The sequence below is a fragment of the Lissotriton vulgaris genome, chromosome 5 (genome assembly GCF_964263255.1).
Source record: "Lissotriton vulgaris chromosome 5, aLisVul1.2, whole genome shotgun sequence".
Taxonomy (NCBI): domain Eukaryota; kingdom Metazoa; phylum Chordata; class Amphibia; order Caudata; family Salamandridae; genus Lissotriton; species Lissotriton vulgaris.
Window position 1 is genome coordinate 987125573 of NC_141693.1, and position 12455 is coordinate 987138027.

The 12455-nt window shown below is 51.6% G+C and overlaps 1 protein-coding gene across 1 annotated transcript in view; it reads right to left on the reverse strand.

The window, feature by feature from the left end:
- ABCC2 (ATP binding cassette subfamily C member 2) overlaps window positions 1–12455 on the reverse strand; it is a 687938-nt gene that overhangs the window by 46257 nt on the left and 629226 nt on the right. The window contains exon 25 of the mRNA XM_086922588.1: window positions 6106–6305. Coding sequence (XP_086778714.1) covers window positions 6106–6305 — 200 coding nt within the window. The remainder of the gene's footprint in view (window positions 1–6105; window positions 6306–12455) is intronic.

The following is a 12455-nucleotide window of genomic DNA, read 5'->3' on the forward strand; positions in this document are numbered from 1 at the left end:
TCACGTTCTGAAGTCCCAATGCCTGCTGCCAGAGCCAGCAGCCGATGTGAAAGGCAGGTCAGGCCACGGAGCATAATTAAAGCAGCTGTATAAAGCAATAAACGGAACGCTGCTTTTCCTTCTTCTGCCATATTTTAATAGCTTACTATGACCAGAAGTGAGAATATATTTATTTTTTGCACTTCTTATATAGTGAAAAGCTGGACTCTTTCTGCATGTTTCTACACGTTCCAAACTTCAGGAGTTGTTTTTCTTTTCAAAACTGACTTGTATTGAACTGTTTGTGATATCTATTTGCACCAAATATCTAACAGGCTTTTGATATGCTTAATTTTACAATAGAGATTGTATTTGTATTCTTCATTTTTGCAAAATGAAGAATACAAAATGCTCGCTATTTGGTATGAAAGAGCTATGCACCAAGGTTTTAAGCGGTCTGTGGGAAAGGTGATGGTGTGAACATTAATTATATGACATAAAGCATCCCCTGGCACACATATTAAGGATATTGAACCTCATCTTGGAGTTCCATAACCTTATAAATGAGCTCAGCCTTGAGCCTCGTTCCTCTATATGGTTTTAGAACTCCTCAGTGACTTGCAATATCTTCATCATGTACGGCAGGGGGGGAATTTTGGGCTACCCTGCCGCTTTCGGTGGCGGGGCGGATTGCACTATTGAAAATGGTGGCACTTCCCCGGTTGCTATACTACTTTCGAGCGCTCCCGATTTGGATCCCGCCGGCCACCTTTCGGCTTTTGCGATCCATGGTGGTGGGGTTCCTTTGGGGATCGGGCCGCCGGAGAGTGGCTCTCAAGACGCTGATGAGACCAAAGGCGGAGGGAGGCCTTGCGGTGCCAGATTTTGAGAAATATTATCTGGCAGCTCAATTGCAGACCTTCACCCAGGAAATCGCGAGGGAGTTTCGTGACCCGGAGGTTGGGAGGGGTACTGGAATGCCTAGGCATGTTATTTCCTTCATCGCACTACGCCAGCGTCTAGCCCTGCAGGACCTGACGCTCAAAGAAAAGACTATCAGATTATGCTGGAACCGCACCCACGCCCGGGGACAGCTGAGGCTTCCATATGCACCGGAAATACCGCTGGGGATGCTGACGGCCCTGCCTCATGGGGGAGACTGGTCGCGCCTAGGACAATGGGAAGACGCAGGATTGCAATTGGTGGGGGACCTTTATGAGGACGGGGTGTTACTGCCCTTCCAAGAGATTCTAGACCGTTTCGATGTTCCCCGAGGCGACTTCCTCCTGCACACGGCTCTGGTTAGAGCGATTCAGACGTACTGGAAAAGTGGGCTAGAGGAACCGCCTACGTCTCCGGTGTGCCAGTACGTTATGATGTCCGCGGGGACGGTCAAGGCAGTCACGTGCCTATATAACAGATTGATTAATGAGGGCTTGCCCCCCCTCACCACACTGCGGAATCATTGGGAGGCCGACATAGGGAAAGAGATACCGGAGACGGCCTGGTCACAACTCATGCGCCGAGCCTGGAAGGGAGCACACCATGCCCGATTTCAACTGGTTCATTTTTATATACTCCACAGGGCCTACTTGACCCCGGCGAAAATTCAGCAGTACTTCGCCACGGATACAGCGGATTGCCCCAGATGCCGAGCGCCTGAGGCAGACCTCATTCATATGTTGTGGTCCTGCCCGGCGCTGTCCTCGTACTGGCTTTTGATCGAGGACACTCTAAATAGGATTACGGGGAGAACTTTGACGGTCGACGCGGCGGTGGGGCTTTTGCACTGGTTCCCGCATACCCCTAAAAATAAAATTTCGAGCAAATTTATTGATTTGGGGCTCGTCCTCGCTAAATGGGAGATAACCAGGAATTGGAAGGCAAGAGTTGGTCCGACGGGAGCTAAATGGCACAACGAACTTTTGAAGTGGGCCGCAGGGGAGAGCACTCTGCGATACCAACTGGCGAGGCGGCAGCACAACGAGAGGGCGCTAGAATCAGCACTGGAATGGGAGACAATAGTGCAGGCCCTTAGAGATTACTGCGCTTCCAGCGATTCCGAGGGTGATGATGCAGCACAACTTGAGTCCCGTTAGACGTCCACGATACGGATCTCTATACAGTCATCTGGGGTTTTTTCCCATAAGCTCTTCCTACACATACCACTACACACTGATGGCGGGGTTGGGGTGGGGGGAGGGAGTTGAATCATGAGACTGTTGGGGGGGGAGTTTTTTCTGTTAGGTTGATCTAGAAAAGCAGATGAAGCCCGTGGTATTATCCGGATCAGCTTCGACGTTCTACCAGATCCCCACCTGTGTTCTATGTAAGAAGACGCCGCCCGACCTTCGGGTTGTGGGCTGAATGGCTGTGTACCCACGATGTTTCCTCACGGGGGATCGGATGTTTCTACCCTTTTATTCCTGAAAATGTGTTGCTGATCTGTCATGTAACTTTGGCTAATTCCTGCAATAAAAATATATTTAAAAAAAAAAAAAAATCATGTACGGCAGGGGGGTACATTATTCCATATATAATAGGACATAAGTAGAAAAATTAACCATAGCAGTGGGTGATCACAATGGAATGGTTTTGTGGATAGTATATAATTGCTTTAAAGTTCCAACATCACTGCCACATTTAGAAGCAACATGTCGGCCACACTGGAATGTTAAACAATAATATGCTATGTACTGTACTAATCCAATATGGCCTCTCAGCAAACACCACATGGAGTGAAAGGCTTACATTTTGGTATGGAACTATCCATCGATTATCGTTGTTGTACCGATCCATGATGGCTGACTGACATGCTTCCAAATTCGATGGCGATCTTGGTAAAAAAACAATCCCATAACAAAATGCCTGGTTTATAAACCGTAACAGCGCAGGATGCGACACACAGCAGATTAAATTGACAGTAAACGTGTGGCCCAGTATCATTGTCTGAGGAGCTGCTAGGTGCTCTAAAAAGAACACAAAATAAAAAGGAGAAAGAAAAATCAAAGGCGACCTATAAAGGAGAAAATTGAAAACTGTAGGTCAGGCCCACCTGCTCTAGCACTGAAGTACACCAATTTTCAGGACTCCAATCAGGAAAATGCTGTCACTCACGGTGATATGGACAATGGCTGAAGTAGTCTCACCTATTTCCCTGTGCACAATGTTTTATACCCAGGATGTGTCGGAGATGGTAACCAATACCTGGCTTAAGATTCAACGTAATAAAATCCTTGCCTATATTATATGCTTTAGCACAGCATACTTATGATAAACTCCTAAAGAGTTATTGCTTTTCATATGCTTTTCATAAAACAATAAATCAGTCCTGCTTCTTATGTTGTATCTTTTCATGATAAACAGATTAAACTCATGATATCTTCATAGTATTTCCCAAAGAACCAATCGGGTCTGTAGACTTTATTTTTAGGTTGTCATCATAACCAACACGGGCCTATTGCTTCAAGCATAAGCTGTGCCACAAGGCAACTATCCGACATACAGACATAAACTTAAATCTATATATAAAATTACAGTTGGAAAAACATCAACCAACCCCTCTTAAGAGGGCCTAAAAAGGATGGATGCCAAAACAAGTCAGGTTTTTTCACATTGGGGGACACATGATTGGGAGACAATGTAACTGCAAGAGAGCTAGTGGAAGATAGGAGGAGTGTAGGCAGCCTACGGCCGGGTGAAACTGGACATAGGGACACCAGAGTCGGCTAGGCAGAATGGGTCCAGAAGTAAGATGAGCTGAGAGGTACAACAGCCAGCTAAGCAGAGTGAACAAGCAGCTGAAGCAAAATGAGCTTTGAACAAGAAAAGTGGGCAGGGTGGCAGGAAAAGATGGAACACGGGAACAAGAGCTGCCGGGGTAGATTAGGGCTGTGCCGAGGTGAGCTGTGCACATGAGGAGGTTGAGCACTGGGTGCCTCAGGCTGACTGCAAAGGGGCAATAGTTGGCAAAGCATTAGTGTTCACTGCAGAGAAGCAAGGCGAAAATATAGCTGTGAAGAGATACCATGGTGTAACAGTAGTAGCATGTGTGCCACCGAGGTACAAGAAACTAGTTCCCCAGCATGTCATCGACTTCCCCTGCAGCAACAGAGTTCTTACGGAATCCTGTGTTCCAGGCTCGGCCTGCGCAGATGAGACCAGCACTGCTCCCGAGGTATGTTCATCAACAGCGCTCTCTGAGTGTGGGCGTGGAGGGCAGCAGATGCCTGGCTTAGTGGAGGGAGAGATGGCAACAGCAACACAGCCTTAGCACCGCGACAGCAGCAGCGACAGCGCCTGACAAAGGAGTAGCCCCTGCCCCGGCACCCGACCTGCACCGCACCGAGCCGAGGCCTGCCTTCGGAGGCACCAGCGCTCACCAGCCAAGGGACAGGGTCTGATTTGACCGGTTCAAACAATGTCTTCAGTGTGTGGAAATTTAGTGCATTTGATGCCACTCTCATTTCAGTATTATGCAGGCGCTTGCAGAAAAAAAGAAAGACACGCAGCCGCCATGGTTAAAAATGAAGAAGGCCGCCGTGAAGCGGAGGCTGTGATGATACAGGAAAGCACACAAATGCATGTGAAGAGCTAAGATCTATTTGATTTTTCTTCAAGTCCCTGAGTGGAAAGTAATTAGAAACAAGTGGAATAGGACAAGTACTGAGGGCAATCCATGGGGGTCAACAATCAAAAAAGGTGGGACAAGCAGGAACCATTATCCAATAGGAAGCAACATTTTTTAAAGGACACTGACAAGAGCGAATCAGAAGCTGGAGACAGGCTGTAAGCCCCCTGACTGAATACACCTTGTCGAGAGACAGCGCATGCGCTGCCTAGGCTCGACCTTAAAAAAGCCACCTACAGAATATACCAGAACATAGGGGCCTATTACGATGGCGGGCGGATCGCCACCGCCGGGACGGCAGTGGCATCCGCACCGCAATTGTAACCTTGAAAACCGGCGGACAGATTATGATGGCGGTCGTGACTGCGGAGGTGTGAAAATCCGTCTGCTGCTTTTCCACCGGCAGCAATCCGCCCGCTGGCCTGGTGGGTGGAGCTGGACCGCTAAAATGGTGCCAGTGCCTAGCTTTTTCAGCCGTTCGGATTAGGATGCATGCGGAAGCCAGGTTTTCCGTGGCGGTTTCTGGCTATTGAAAGGCTGGCGGGATTGTGTTTGGGGGGTGTGTGCACTCTGGGGGGTACCCATGGTAGCCCCCCTAACTTTTGACTGCACCAAGTGGCAGGCACATTTCAGTGCCTGATACGTAGTGTAGTGAAAAGCACAACATGCTCATTTTCGCAACGCAGCGGTGCTGCTGCCAACACCGCCTGCCACAATGTTAACGCTGTGGAATGCGACCGCTGCGGTGGCGGGCCCATCATAATTCAATGAGCGGGAATGCTGGAAGCATGGCGGACAAACCCAATAACTGCCATACGTGCCGCGGTCACATCATAATACCATGGGCGGGACCGCCACACGCATGGTGGTCAGACCCAATCTCCGCTACGGTGGCGGTCGGAAAAAGTCTGACCGCCATCCTAAAAGGCCCCTATGTAAGGAAGCTTTGTCAGGATGAAGCACCATTCTGAGTGTTGAACCAGACAACTGAAGTGAAGTGAAAAACAATACAACCACTGAAGTCCTCTTGGAAAGTAACAGAAGAAAAATAAAAACAAATGTTTACAAGAACATTTAAAAAGTATGTACACTATACTACTTCTGATGTCTCATTTTCCAAAACATGAATTTGTTTGCATTTTTGATTCAGCTTTTTTACCCATAAAACATGTTTTCTTAAAAAACAAGTACTTCTTGTGTAATTATATAATAATGTATTTAAGAAAATTGTTTAGTTAACGTGTACAATGAGTGTTATTTAGATAGGGAATACTTCTTTTAAAGCTGTTTCCTGTCTTTACCGAATAGTCTTTGGCAGCTTTGACCACTCCGGAGAACAATGCTCCTTTTGCATTGCAATAGAAGCTCTCCAAAGGATCACCAAAATGTTGTAGGAAATGTATTTGATAAGATCTGATACACTCTAGGCGAGAGTCCAGACATACCATTCCTGAACTCTCGCATTCATTGAACCCAAAACCCCCAGGTTGCCTTACCTGTTGGAGACAATCCATGAATACACACTTTTTGAATTTATGTCGATGGTTCTCTCGTTGTGTTGAAGGAATCGGTCCTGATGGCCATAGGCACGGATAACTGATAATCCAGATACTGTCTCCCCAAAGTGGGAATAAATTGGGGACCTCGTGACAGAATCCAAACGTCTCAGTTGTCGGGAAGTGGCAACATAAAATCGCTAAAATGAATAGAAAAACTATGATAAGCATGTTGCATTTGAACTAGCGATTAAAATCATTGTTTTTTCGGGAACACATTGAAAGAATAAAGTATTATTCTTATCCACATTAAATTTGCCATTCAGATGCATGGAGTTTAACACCTTGGCTGCTAGGTGTTTTCCCCTCCTGTGCTGCAACCCAAGCTATACCATTGTTTCATGACGAGCTCAGCTCGTCATCAGCACAGCTCAACCGTGCATCATGACGAGCTGAGCTTGTCATGAGCATCGAAGGGGTTAAAGTGTGACGTATCAAAGTGTCCTTTCCGAACAGTCACCTGCTCACATCAAATTGCTTAGATCTTGGGCCAAATGCTTTTTCTTTTGTGTGTTTAGGGACTCCTGTTCAAGTGGCAATATCAAAGTGAGATTAACTGAATTGTATATACCTTCAAAACTATGTAATTATATGTAGCAGCAAAAATGGTTCTTACAATGTATATGAAATATTTTTATAATCTGTTTATTGCTATTTTTTTGCATTAATCTTGTCCATTTTTATAAAGCAGTAATAAGACCCAAACACAAATACATAAATTGACAATGCATAATTTAGGTGCAGAGACAAAATTCAAAAATATTGAGTTGCACAAATATCGAGTTGCAAATATCGTGAGTCAGAAATATCGACATGGGGGGCGGAGCTAGCCGGCGTTCATGGTGGACGCTTAAGTGCGGAGCTCTGCGCTAGCGCTGCCGAATATCCATCCAATATCCTTCAAAAGCGGCAAAACCTGTGAAATTCCGGCGGGGGCTGCCTCCCCTACCCCCTGCGGATCTCCGGCGCGACTTTTGAGGGGCTGCGTGCACGAGTTCCCCCGGCGCCGTCGCCGACCGAAGAGCCGCGGACCAGGCCGGGATCCCCGCTCTGCCCTGGACGCCGAGGCCGCGCTGCGTCACCCGACGTGCGGCCCCGGCGAGAGGAAGCCCCGCTGTGGTGCGTGCGGCGTGGCCGGCGGGAGCTGCTACCCATCCAGCGTTCCGCGACTGCACTGCGGACCCCTGCTGTGACGCCTCCACCCCTGGAGGGGCGCGGAGGACTCGAGTGAGAGCCGGCGGCGAAACGGCCCCGCTGGGAACACACACGTGGCGCTCTCACGGGCGCCATTGCATGCTGCGGAGGGAACCCGCCTGACGGCCTGACCACTCGGAAGGAGCCTTACGGAGCAGCGGGCAGCTTTGGGACGGAGGCCACCCAACACGAGCCTTGCACCCTCGAGCACTGCACCCCCGAGCTGACTGGGGGTGTCCTGACACTGAGGCACCCGGAGGGGGAAAGTAAGAGGCGAGTGCCTACCCTGACCTGAGGCGTCACTGGGCACGCAGGCCTAAACGCGACAGCGGCCTGAACGCGCGGCCTCCGGTGCCGGCCTGTGCACGAGGTCAGCTCCCGCATCGTCCCATTGGGGCACCATTGACATTATAAGGTCTGTGGACACTGGCCTCCCTATCAGCAGCAGCGATGGGCAAGACCGATAGGACGCAAACGAAACTTTCGTTTGACCAGAGGAGACAGAAGGCACCGGAGCCGCCGGCGGCCCAGTCCCCGGGAGCAACTGCGGACCCGAACACCGCGCTGTGCACAGAAATTAGAGGCATGCTCAACACGATGGAGAAAGGCCTACAGGAGGGCATGACGGCCATCGGCACCAAGATTGACGCCCTGGCGTATCGAATGGATCGCATGACGGAGAGGGTGGATAAGCATGCGGAGAGGCTGGACATGGCAGAGCGCAGGCTGACGGAGGCGGAGGAGGCGCAGACAACGTGGGACGCTGACCGCAAGCAGTTTGGGAGGCTGCTACAGGTGATACAAGAAAAATCGGAGGACTTAGAGGCTCGCTCCAGGCGGTCCAACATACGCGTCACGGGCGTGGCGGAGTCGACCCAGACAGGGAAAATGGAGCTATTTGTTGAGAAACTCCTTAAAACTCTATTGGGAGACGACACCTTCTCTCCCATGTTCATAGTGGAGCGAGCCCACCGCACCCTGGGCCAGAGGCCCGCTCCAGGGGCGAACCCTAGGCCGATAATAGCGAAACTCCTCAACTACAGGGACAGGGATGCTGCCCTCCGTGCTGCTCGAGAGAAGGGGGAGTTGCAGTACGAGGGAATGAACATTTCGCTATACCCTGACTTCACCTCCAAGGTACAGGAGGAGAGACGGCGATTCGTCCCCTATAAGCAGCAGCTCAGAGACCTGGGCTTGGACTATGCCATGTTGTATCCGGCACGGCTGCGCATCAATAGGCAGGGCCACTCACATTTTTTCACCGACCCGAAGGAGCTGCAAAAATCCCTGAAGCAGTGGATCAAGGAGCATAAAGAGAGCCGGACGGCGCCTGCGGAGGAGGGCGCTGGCAACGAGGATCTGGATGAGCAAGACTAGTGTGACGGAGGGGCGCAGTGGTCTCTCCCGAGGACCTGGCCACTTGAGGCCGTGCCATGATCCAAGCCTCTTGGCCCGGAGGATGCCCAGTCTGGGCTCTCCACTGCAGTGAGCGGACTTCTGGACATGGTATCACGGGTGAGATCTGTACGGGCCACACGGGTTAAGGTGGTGGGCGGCACTCTCCATGACTCTACTAGCCTGCCCGGGGGTGGTGTTGATAACGTCCTACGACAGGGAGAGGTCGATGGGGTCTGGGGGGGGGGGGGGGGGGTGGTACGGCGGGTACGATATTGTTCTTGTTACTTAAAAGCCGCACTGGCAAATGGGGGCGCTGGCGTAGGGGCGGCCAAAAGACATTGCGCAGAAGCGACGACCGGACGTTGGTCGATTGAGACATTGAGCGTGCTACCTCTGCCCTGGCGCTCATAGTGCTTGCGGCTCTTCTTGAGACTGCTTGGGGGAGTTTGAAGATGGGTGGGGGGGGTGAATGTAGGGATTTCGGTCACACCAGGTTGGGGTTGGTTGACTGTGGGCGGTGGGGGGCAATGGGGGTTCTGAGTTCGGGGAAGTTTGGGATGTTTGGGGAAAGGTCCGACATGTGCTCTAAAATGTTATGTTCTATAGGATGGGTGGGCGGCTGCTGCCACTGGCGGGGGGGGGGGGGTCCTCGACGCTGCACTACAATTGTTGTCCTCCTTCACTGTTAATGGCTAACACACCACAGGCAGACTCACTGAGCGATACAGAGTCCCTCAGGGCTCTTACCTGGAATGTGAGGGGTTTGAATGATTATCGGAAACTCCGTAAGGTGCTACACTATCTACAGAGACACCACATAGACTTGGCGCTGCTGCAGGAAACGCATCTGCCCAACAACAGTAAGATGCTAATGCACAGGGGGATCCAGGGTCACTCCACTTACGCAGGCTTCACCACCCATGCCAGAGGGGTCCTCACCTGGGTCAATCCGAAATCCAAGTTATCCCTCGCCCTGGTAAAGGCGGACCCGGAGGGGAGGTTTTTGTTAAGCAAGTGCACGGGCAAGGGCCACAACCTGCTGGTCATGAATGTCTATGGCCCGAACTATGACTCCCCTGATTTTTATACAACGGTTGCGGAACATTGTACTGAATGGGCCGCAGGTAATATGATCTGGGGTGGGGACTTCAATTTCACCTTTAGCCCAGAGCTAGATAGGTCTGCGGGCCCTGCCAGGCGCCCGGCGGCGGCGGCGCAGTGCATGCAGGCAGAAATGTTGAAACTGGGTCTGGTAGATGTGTGGAGGGAAAGAAATAGCGCCAAGGGGGGGTACATGCATTACTCAGCGTACCACAACATCCATACCAGGATTGACTACTGGTTGGCTTCACACTTCCTGCTCTCCATGGTCAGGGGCTGCAGTGTGCTTCCCCGCACTCTGTCGGACCACTCCCCGGTGCTGTTGGCGCTGCGTACTCCCCAGCAGAGAATCCCGCCATTCACGTGGCGCTTTCCACCCTACTCGCTGCTGGATGAGGCTTTCAGGGCTGACCTGGGGGAGGACATAGATACCTTCTTCGACACCAATCTGGGATCAGTGGACAGCTTTGGGACGGTTTGGGAGACATTTAAGGTGTACGTGCGGGGGGTGGTCATGGCGAAACACTCAGGGATACTAAAGGCAATTAGAAGCAGGCTGAAATATCTGGAGGGGCAGATAGCGGACTACGAGCGCCGCCAGCTGCTTGACCCGAACCTGCCTGGGGATGGGACCCTGCAAGACCTTCTGAGTGAGTTCCACGAGGAAGCTGACAGGGAAGTGCGACATTTAGGAAAATACGCGACAGCGCGCGCGTATGGCGAGGGGGACCGCCCGGGTGCACTGCTTGCCAGGATCATGAAAGGCACTAGGCGCAAACAGACCATTGCGGAAATGCGTAACTCAGGGGGGGAGACGCTCACGGAGGAGACACACATTCTGGCGGAATTCAGGAGATTCTACGAGGAGCTCTACACCACTAAAATCTCGGGGGTTGAGGACCAAATTGACAACTACCTCGCCTATATCAGGATGCCATTCCTTGAGAATTGGCAGAGGGAATTCCTGATGTCCCCCATACACCGTGAGGAGATATCCGATGCGATGGCCACCATGAGAGCGGACAGTGCCCCCGGGATAGATGGTCTAACGGTGGCCTTTTACAAGGCGTATAAGGATAAGTTGCTACCCCACCTCTCCACCCTCTTTGACGAAATCTGCGAGAACGGCGCTATGCCACTCTCCATGCGAGAGGCGCTGATTGTCACCATACTCAAACCTGGTAAGCCCAGCGACCTGCCAGGCTCGTACCGCCCACTGTCCCTTCTTAATGTTGACGCTAAGCTCTACGCAAAAGTGCTGGCTACCAGGCTGGCACTAGTGGCGCCGGGGCTGGTAGCCCCGGAGCAGGCTGGGTTTATCCCGGCCAGGAACCTCACTTACAATATCCGCACGGTCATGGGGGCCATGCAGCATACCAGGCATGACACTAAAGCCATTGCGGTCTTTCTTGACATGGAGAAGGCCTTTGACTCTGTGGAGTGGCCCTTCATACGCAAGGTGCTGCAAAAGTTGGGGCTAGGAGAACTTTTCCTCCAACTGCTGGGCGCCCTCTATCACGAGCCCACGGCCAGAGTCAGATTGGGGGATGCAGTCTCGGAGCCGATCTCCATCACCAGGGGCACGAGACAGGGATGCCCCCTTTCCCCGCTACTCTACGCCCTTGTGGCAGAGCCACTGGCGTGTGCGATTCGGGAATACCACTCGTATGAAGCCATCAACTACCCCACCTACAAATTGGGCATTTCCACATATGCGGACGACACCCTGCTTTATGTCAGGGACCCGGCCAATAACCTTGCGTCGGTGCTGAGGGAAGTTGTGAGGTTCGGCGCGCTCTCCGGACTGAAGGTTAACTGGGCGAAATCAGTTGCCTTCCCACTAACCCCAATCACTGTCCCCTTCGAGATGGACTACCCGCTCCAATGGTCCACTGAACCGATAAGGTATCTGGGCATCATGCTCCACACGGACCCTGACGTTATGCTGAGGGAAAACTACGGGGTCGCTTACAGCAAACTTGCGGATGACGTAGAGCTCTGGATTAAACTCCCGTTATCTCTGATGGGGAGGATTGCCTTAATGAAAATGGTCATTCTCCCGAGGTTTCTGTGCCTGTTCAATAATCTCCCGATTGTCCTCTCGAAAGCCTTCTTTGCAACCCTGAACAAACTCTTGGTGCGACTAGCGTGGGCCGGGAAACAACCTAGGGTGCAGTGGAAGGTTCTGCAATTACCGTATGAGCAGGGGGGCTTAGCTGCCCCGGACCTGGAACGCTACTACAGGATAGCGCAGGCCTCCCACCTCCACACCTGGATACATGGCAGCCGAGATGTTCCACACGTGATACTGGAGCGGCTGTTCGCGGACCCTACTCCGCTTCCGGCTACCATTTGTGGCCCACAAGACCGCAGAGTTGGCGTACTAGACTCCCTCCTGTCTACCAACCATGCATGGCACTCCATTCTGCAGAGGCAAAACAAAGAGCTGATGTACGCTCCCAACATGCCTCTACAATGGGCGCTCTGGCTACCAACCTTAGCGGAACCGGGTGTCCATAGGGCCCTTCACGAATTGGGTGCTCTTACTTTGGGGGACCTATTCGAGCATGGACAGGTGAAGACGTGGGCACAGATCT